General features: G+C 45.6%; 1 protein-coding gene across 2 annotated transcripts; it reads left to right on the forward strand.

The window, feature by feature from the left end:
* The first annotated feature begins 5,027 nt into the window (after positions 1-5,027).
* On the forward strand, positions 5,028-8,996 carry LOC123181681 (uncharacterized). 2 transcript variants are annotated; one of them, XM_044593999.1, is made up of 7 exons: positions 5,028-5,075; positions 5,204-5,565; positions 5,649-6,257; positions 6,375-6,515; positions 6,612-6,743; positions 6,843-7,957; positions 8,699-8,996. In XM_044593999.1, the coding sequence occupies exons 2-6, from the start codon at positions 5,488-5,490 to the stop codon at positions 7,893-7,895; spliced, it is 2,013 nt and encodes a 670-aa protein (XP_044449934.1). In that variant the 5' UTR covers positions 5,028-5,075; positions 5,204-5,487; the 3' UTR covers positions 7,896-7,957; positions 8,699-8,996. The 2 variants fall into 2 exon arrangements, with proteins under 2 accessions (XP_044449934.1, XP_044449935.1); XM_044594000.1 differs by lacking the exon at positions 5,028-5,075 and having other exon boundaries at positions 5,092-5,245; positions 5,341-5,565.

Here is an 8,996-nt window from a genome sequence, read left to right on the forward strand (position 1 = left end):
ACTTATGCTAAATTACATTTAGAGGAGCGGCTGTGGAGTGGACAGGAACATGAGACATGCGAGGCCGACCGGCGTGGTTAAGAAAATGGGTAGATTCTTCATCTTTTGGTAGAAGTACGCGAGCTTGTTGAAACTTTTCTCTCTCTAGCTTACGTGTGATCCATTCATCGATCGGTCGTGTGCCCTGCAGGTCCAAAGTTTTGCCTTTTCCCCTTGATCTCGTTGAGCATGAGCATGAGCATGAGATGCTCTTCTTCTTTTTCCCAAGGATTTTCTATTTGTTAATACGCTCAGGGCATCTTCTGCTTTCCTATCGGTTTGAATTTCGATTGTGCTGCTTGCTCTCATCTTCCCAACAAACCAATTTAAACCTTTATTTATATCAGTTGGCTTGCTTAGAGCATATCTAACTGACCCCTTATAATATAGTAGAGGAGTAAACTGTTGAGTACCCTTTAACTCTCTATATTTGCTTCTCTAGAAATGTGTGGTTCCTAACCAATGCTCTAAACTTAACTCGCTTAAAAAAATCAGCCATCTTTCTAGTTTTAGTTTACATACTATATTTCAACTACATATTTGCACACATATTAAATCCAAGCTTAGAAATTAAGGTTCACACAATTCACGAATATTAAAAATTCAGAGTTTACAAATCAAATTATTCAAATTCAAAGACGCGAAAGGGTTAGAATGAAGTAAAGAGCATGATAAAAGCACAACTATGAAGTGATATGGAGTTGTTATCGTCTTCTTCCTCCTCTAGCGACGAAGAGTCGTCGAAGATCGATTCCCTCAACCTCTCATCAACACTAGAAATGACTCGGTTCAGTTCAATTGCGAAAAGGAAGAACATGGTGAAAAGGCATAGAAAAATCACCTAGGCAAACCGTCGAACACTTGAAGGACGGTGGAGGTGTCACGGCTGGCCGACGATGTTGAGTCGATGCCCAAGCTGCTAGTGGTCGGCAGGGCTTTGAGAGGGCCGATAATCGACGGAGAGGCTCGGAGGAAGAAGATCTGGAGTGTGCTTCCAAGGAGGGGATCGACGCAGTGGCGATGGCAGTGATAGAACTCGATTCTCGGTCACTCCACTTGGTGGATCGACATGAAGACACACAATTGTCTGTAATGATCCATCCTGAGGGAGGAAATTGTCCTCCCAAGGGTTGGTATCATCATCATTCCCTAAAAGTTTTTATCATACCTTGTGTCAAAGTGTCACGACCATCCAGTATTGCCCTCCATACATACGACCGATGAGAGCCTCCAGGCGCTATAAGCAAATCTATGTCAGAATTTTTTTCGATTTGAACTTCTGTAATTTTCCTATATTTCCTTTGAGAGACCTCCTCGACAGCGCTTTATGCCTCGAGTTGCCCTATAGCGCTCACGTCAGGGCGTCGGTGTGTCGTGGACTAGTTGTATAGCCCGCTTGCTCATGTTGCCCCCCCCCCCCCCCCCCTTTTGTTTTTCCTACACTAGCCTTCTAAAAAACACCATTTGTTGGCTAAAAACCGACAACTGGTAACTTCTTATGGTTTAGGAAAACCGAGTACCCATTTTTACCACAAAAAAATCTAAAAAATGATCACAAATTTAGGTTCACGAATTTTTTAAATATTCATGAATTTAGAACAAGATCACGAATTTATTTTTTCATGAATTTCAAAATGTTGGCAGATTTGATTAATTGTGGTGTTGAAAAATGTTACCGAGTTTAAAATAGTTACTAAATTATAAAATGTTTGTATTTTTAAAAATAAATAAAACATAAAAATAAAATAAATCGATTAAAACCGATAAAACAAAAAAATTTCCTTGGGAAAGGACAAACTTTATTGCTCAAATATTACAAAAGGGGGAATACAAAATTGGTCATGGGGCTGGCCCAGCTAAATATGGCGACCCTGACCTAAATTAAGAGAGAATTTTGCTAAAGAGTGTGCTTCGTCGAAATCACTAATTAAAAAGTACTCGTTGCAAAAAACACTCCACCTTCTCAGGTCACGACAAGTGGTGCACATGCAGCACGCCACTTGTCGCAACCTGGGAGTTTTCCCTTTTTTCGTAGATCCGTTTATTCAAAACGTTTTATCTCTTAAACCGTGCGTCCAAATCTCGAACCGTTTTCACCATTGGATTCCTCGCGTCGAGATCTTCAAAACTAGATCACATGTTGATAGGTTTTGACGAACATTTTTTTCACGAAAAAAACCAGACCAAAAAACCGAACCGGGAGCACGGGTTTTTTTCCTTTGTGAAAGAGGCACGGCTGTGCCTCTCGTGAAATCACAACTGTGCCTCTCATGGAAGCAAAACCGTGATTCTCGTGGAACGAAAAAAAACAGAAAACGCGTTTTTTTTTCGTTTCCGAGAGCCACAGCCGTGACTCTCGCGAAAGCACAACCGTGCCTCTCGCGGAAGCAAAACCATCACTCTGGCGAAAGAAAAAAAATCAGAAAACACGTATTTTTTCCCTTTCCGAGAGGCACGGCCGTGACTCTCGCGAAAGAACAACCGTGCCTCTCGCGGAAGCAAAACCTTGACTCTCGCGAAAGAAAAAAAAACAAAAAACGTGTTTCTGAGAGGCACGGTCGTGACTCTCGCGAAAGCACAACCGTGCCTCTCGTGGAAGCAAAACCGTGACTCTCGCGAAAGAAAAAAAATAACGGAAAACGCGTTTTTTTCGTTTCCGAAAGGCACGGCCGTGACTCTCGCTAAAGCACAACCGTGCCTATCGCGGAAGAAAAGCCGTGACTCGCGAAAGGAAAAAACGCATTTTTTCGCGCAAATAATTTTTTTGAATTTTTCATGAAAAGCTAAGGAAGACCGGGAGAAAACCAAAACGTCAAAAAAACCGTAAAAACCCGTTTAAAAAGCCAAAAACACGTGCGGAAAAATAAAAAAATTCGGGGGGAGCGTCCAGAGCGCGACACGTGGCAAATGGCTGAGAGCGCGCCAAGTGGCACTGATCGTTACTAGTCTCCCAAAGGAGCGCTCGTTAACTAGTTGCTCCCGTGCTTCGTTATTTGATGCTCTTCCCTCAAAAACAAATTTGCAATTATATTCCAGAACTCTTTGCATTACTTCTTCTATGATCAAATCATAGCTTCCATTGCTTCCCTTCTGTATATCACCGGCCACTAGAAAAAAATGGGACTGAAAAACCATGTTGGAAGCTTCCCAAAACCGACCGGAATGGGTAAGGAAAAACTGAGCCAGAAATTTCTTGCAACTTCGGAATCCATGGGGGCGAACTTATATATGGGCCGGCTCATACAGAACACATTAATTGGCGCTGGTGGCGGCAAATAGGAAATTCCGTTGATCGGCGGCAAACGTACCTCGTGGCTGTGCTGGTTTCACTGAAGCTTCAAACGGGATTAAGACAGGGCACGAAAACCAAACTTCGGAAGGGAAAAAAAGCTGCATTCGCATGGGGGCGCCACTAGTTAACGAGGCTTTTTCGGAAGCCTCGCAATGATCAGCGCCACTTGACGCGCTCTCAGCCATTCATCATGTGTGACGTGTCGCGCTTTAGGGCTCCCTTCGGATTTTGTTTTTTTATTTTTCCGCACGCGTTTTCGGCTATCTAAACGGTCTTTTTTTGGCTTTTTTCGACGTTTTGGTTTTCCACCGGTCTTCCTTAGCTTTTCTAAAAAAATTCAAAAAAATTGCGCGAAAAAATGAGTTTTTTTCCTTTCGCGAGAGTCACGGTTTTCCTTGCGCAAGAGGCATGGTTTTGCTTTCGCGAGAGTCACGGCCGTGCCTCTCGGAAACGGAAAAAAACGCTGTTGACACCTGATTTTGGCAAGATACAGAGTGAAAGGGTTTTCAGCATGAGAAAGTTTCATGTCGTCGAGTGGGACAACTTTGATGTTTAGGCTATCGCCATTCGACCTCATCTCCGTGGCCGAAGCTGTACTCCGAGTGACAAAATTTAGTGTTCTGGTGCTTTTCGGCCGATTACGCCCTCAATATGACCTCAGATGAAGGAGTACTCTAAAGGAATTGTCTTCGACTCGTCGAAACGATCGATTTTCATATATAAATCATCTCAATCTGAGTTCGTATGCAAAAGTTACAATCAATATGGTGCGGACCACCTAGGAATCAAAATATTACGCTGGACATCACACATATGTTGATGGGCGTCTGGTACAATGCGTGAGCAATTAGCCGTTGAAGCTAACCTCAGATCTAAAAGTGTTCAACATGAAAGTTTTTCGTCTTGTCAAGCCGATCAATTTTCATATATAAATTGTCTCGATCCGAGTTAGTATGCGATCTGAGGAGGCAAGACAAGATCAGGCTATGTTTTCAGTCGGAAATCCGAGTGAAAAAGTTTACCATCTGAGTGAAAACTTACGGTCGAGTGAAAGTTTGCTGACCGGATGAACTTATCCGAGTAAATATATAGTCATCCGAGTGAAATTGTCCTCCAGGTGAAAATATTCCGAGCGAAAAGATTACCATCGGAACGAAAACTTGCCGATCGTGTTCCTGGTTCAGTTTTTCGTACGGTTTTATTTGGCCGGTTTTTTCGTAAAAAATAGTTTGTCAAAACCTATCAACATAGGATCTAGTTTTGAAGATCTCGATGCGAGGAATCCAACAATAAAAGCGATTTGAGATTTGAACGCACGGTTTGAGAGATAAAACGTTTTGAATAAACGGATTAAAAAAAAGAAAAACTCTCAGGTTACGACAAGTGGCACGCTGCATATGTGTCACTTGTCGTAAACTGGGGAGGTGGAGTGATATTTTCAACGAGTACTGCTTGATTAGGGATTTCGCATGAAAATGGTGGTATGCGGTCTTTTTTTTTTTACGAAGTGGTCTGCGGCCTCTGGCTGGCGAGGCCCAGCACAACATCGGGTCTAGCGAAACACAACCGCACCCACCGCGATGGCGCGAAAATCTAGGCCACAGCAGCACACTGTCAATGGCAGTGAACGGTGCGTCGCCACGCGGCCACGAAACTGAAACCTCTCTCTCCTCACATCACCAGTCAGTTGGGGGGGGGGGGGGGGGGGGCTCGTCCTCGTCGTCACCTTCCTTTCGGGTTTCAGGTATGCATGCTGGCCTCCACCTACTCTGTTATTGCTGCAGCCTAGGAGTAAATGCCCCATGTTTTTGAGGCAGGAGTGATGAGCTTCGAGGAGCCATTGACAGAATCCTCTTTTGCCTTTGTTGCCAGCATCCAGATCCAGGTCGATTTGGTTTTCTTCAGATAGGGAAGGTGATTGACTCTCTCTCTATTTCTGCATCGCACAAATGCCTCGATCCAGTATGCATTGATTGGTCCAGAGAGGGAAGGTGATTGGTTTTCCTCAGGAATGGAAGGTGATTGATCCGGTATGGATTGAATAGAGGCTTTCCTTCTTGGTGGGTTTTAATCCAGATCGGCATGAGCAATACGAGCCCCGAGTAGATTTTCAGATTAGCCGGTTCTCGCTGCCATCGCCATCGGAGCCATCGAGGATGGGCAGGTGGGGCTTCAGCAGGAAGCGCAAGGAGAGGAAATGGGGGAGCAGCCGCGGCCATGAACCAGGCGACAAGGTGACGGGCGCGCAAAACCTCACCCAGCCGCATTTCGTCTTCTTGCATTTGCCTGATTATTTTAACGAGAAATCCCAATCCAGGGTCCGACCCAGGGTCTCAGGCACCGCGCGTCGCCGGCGAGGATCATGAAGCTGTACCCGCACCTCACCGCCGGGCAGCGGGAGATGATAGAGGGCGCCGGCTTCGGGGGCCTGCTGAGGCTCCAGTGCCCCACCGTCCCCGCCAGGCTCTCCACCTGGCTCCTCCGGCGGTTCGTCACCGACTCCTCCGAGCTGGTCATCCCCGGCCGGGGCAGGATCCCCGTCACCGTCGACAGCGTGCACCGGGTGCTCGGCATCCCGAAGACCGGCCGCGACGTCGTGTACGGGCTGGACGACGAGAGCATCGCGTCCGTACTGGACAAGCACGGCGTCGACAGGCCGCCGTCCATGGCGAGCCTGGAGAAGTCCATCAAACTGATGAAGTCGGCGGACGAGCATTTCCTCCGGACCTTCGTGATGCTCGTGCTCTCGTCCTTCCTCTGCCCGACCAGCAGCCTGAAGATCAGCCCCCGGTGCTTCCCCGCGCTGGTGAACATCGGGTCCATCAAGGAGCTCAACTGGTGCAAATTCGTCGTGGAGCAGCTCGAGAAGTGCGTTTCTTCCCTCGGCAAGAAGAACAGTGCAGGGGGATGCCTCTTCTATCTTGTGGTGAGCATTCTGCACAATGATTGATTCATGAGACAAGGAATATGAATGAATGCTACAGATTTATTTTATCACACTGAAGTTAGTCTAACACGTTTCATATTTTATTTTGCTATACAGATTCTGTACCTAGACTCGCTTGATGTCCGTGGCATGGAAATACCTGACGGCACGCCGAGAGTGTCTGCGTGGGACAGGAAGCTGATGGACAAAGTCATCGAGATGGACATGAAGAACAATGGTTCTTTCGGAAAATGCTTTGTAAGTTCTTCTCTTGGAGTTTTCCCTCTGTAATAGCAATGCTTTTTTGTAACTGTTATGATCATCCTCTGCATCTGCTTCATATGTTGCATGCAGTTGAAAAGGGAAGCCACTCGCAAGATCATTTCCAGGGGCGCGTCAAGTTCAAGTGCGTCTGTCCTGCTTGGCGACGTCTCCGCGATAGCAAATTTTGTGTCATCAAATGTCCTACCGGAGTACTGTCCACAGGTAACCACCACCACCTTTTTTGTGCGAAAATTATCTTCATTGGAATTGACATTTTCCCCTCTAATGATTTTGTGTGTTTTGACGCGCCTTTGTCTGTAGAAGAAGGAGGTCTTATGCAAGGCTGCAGGTAATCTTTGTGCAAGCATCACGGACGCGCTGACCAAGTTCATGCGTGAAGTCTCTGGGCTTGAAGGCTGCAGCGGAGAAGCCGGCAAAAATAGCACTGAACTTGCAGTGAGAGAAGATAACAATGTGGAGAATGATGGTGACGAGATGGATGTCGACACGCTCCCAGATGATACTTCAGAGCTGGCAACTAAGGACATGGAAGACACGTCGGTCGATGAGCATGAAGATGGAAGTTCCGGGGAGGGCGAGGAAGGTGTTTCGAGCAGTGCGGACTCTGAAGATGATCCTGACTGGGAAGGTTACAGAGCCACGCGGAGTCGTTCTCGACAAAACAGCGTGACACGGAATAGCAGCAATAGCAAAGAGCCTGGAGATGGAAAAAATAAACCTAGAGATGTAACGGCCACTGGTTCAGGAAATGATGATTCCAATATTCCAGATGGAAACAATGATAGAGTGAACCAATGCAGCGAAGAACATGGAAATGTCGCAAAACCAACATCGCCTAATGTTCATGAGGATGTGATGGTATCAACATTGGTTGTTTCACAGGCAACAGAAGAACCTGGAGATGTAACGACCAATGTTTCCGGAAATGGTTCAGGTATTCCAGAGGGAGATCAAGGCATAGTGAACCGGTGCGGCGAAGAAGAACATGTAAACGTCGCAAAAGTAAATCCATCCAGCGGTCATGTGGATGTGGTGATACCAACTTCAGCTGTGTCACTGCCAAGCACTCCTAGCACACAACAGAAAAACACTGAGAAGGAGTGTTCCGTTGAGGAAATGATGGCGATCCAGCCTTCCAGCACGCTGTTGGGCGGATCATCTGTGATGGCGTTGGATGATAATGTGACCCCCTCAAAGGAAGACAAGAACATGGACCTGACTCCTGCTATCAACTTTGTTGAAGGAACTCCTGTTGTTGATTTGAGTACCCCGGAAAGTTCAGACAGCGAGTGCACGGTCGTAAGGACCGTAAGGAAGCGTTCTCCTGTCAATGGCCCTAAAACGCCCTCATGATTAACAGCTCAGTGGCTGAGATGCTGATGAAGAAAAATGAAGCATTTGCATTGGCAACTTTGGTAACCTTACTCTCATACTCTGCATTACATACTTTAACTTCATTGAGCCTGCATTTCCTTTTATGTTTAGGTGCCATGTGAAGTAAGTACTATTTACATGAAGTAAGTACTCCCTCCGTCCCAAAAAACTTGTCCCTCAAATGGTTGTATCTAGCACCAAGTTAGTGCTAGATACATCCATTTGAGGAACAAGCTTGGGACAAGTTTTTTCGGACGGAGGGAGTACTATTTACATGAAGAAGAGACAAGTAGCTCAAGCTTTTACCTTAGCTGATAAGTTGCATAATATTGGTGGAAATATTCAGCCCTTCCACTTCCTCCTTCGCGTTGCTGTTACATTTAACCAAGTTCTTTTTCTTGTCATCGTTCCTGAACAAAGAGGATAAAACATTTACGTCATCCTTGCTAGCCGTTCTTTTCCTTGCGAGTTAAAGCTCGAAGCCAAGCATTTTGCTTCCTTGTTTGGAATTACTTCCACTGTTCATTATTATAAAATGTTGTGGATATTTCAATATAGATTACATACGAACTAAAATGAGTGAACAAATGCACTATGGGTCTATATACATCCGACTCAGAAAAAGTTCGAACCTCTTATAATAGTGAACGGAGGGAGTACCTGGCACTTGTTCTGACTTTGCTAGTACTGCAAACCTGGCATTTTGCTCTGCATGTTTTGAATTTCCTCTACTTCTCTGCGTTTGAGCATGATTTGACCTAATCACATATGTTCTCTTCCAGATTTTTTGCACAGAAAACTGCAATAAGGGGCACCCAATCCACTGTCGAAAACGGTCTGCTGGGCGAGACATGATCAGTGCCTGAGAATCCAGTTGAATCCATGGTATAATCTTCATCATTTCAGCACAGAGTGGATGCCTAGCTGGCACTGTGAACTCCGTACTAAGCTATGTATAATATGTATTCTCTCTTGACCTGACCTGCTGGCTTGTAGTGTTTGCATGTGGCAGTACTCGTCTAGTTTCTGAACTGTGGTATACTCATGTTGTTTGCATGGTTACTATGTCTCCCAAGCGAA

The sequence above is a fragment of the Triticum aestivum genome, chromosome 1D (genome assembly GCF_018294505.1).
Source record: "Triticum aestivum cultivar Chinese Spring chromosome 1D, IWGSC CS RefSeq v2.1, whole genome shotgun sequence".
Taxonomy (NCBI): domain Eukaryota; kingdom Viridiplantae; phylum Streptophyta; class Magnoliopsida; order Poales; family Poaceae; genus Triticum; species Triticum aestivum.

Bases quoted from the DNA above. Each gene is read 5' to 3' on its own strand.
- LOC123181681 (XM_044593999.1), top strand. From the start codon at position 5,488: ATGGGCAGGTGGGGCTTCAGCAGGAAGCGCAAGGAGAGGAAATGGGGG. The intron at 5,566-5,648 runs GTGACGGGCGCG...ATCCCAATCCAG, and splicing joins GCCATGAACCAGGCGACAAG to GGTCCGACCCAGGGTCTCAG. The intron at 6,258-6,374 runs GTGAGCATTCTG...TTTGCTATACAG, and splicing joins GATGCCTCTTCTATCTTGTG to ATTCTGTACCTAGACTCGCT.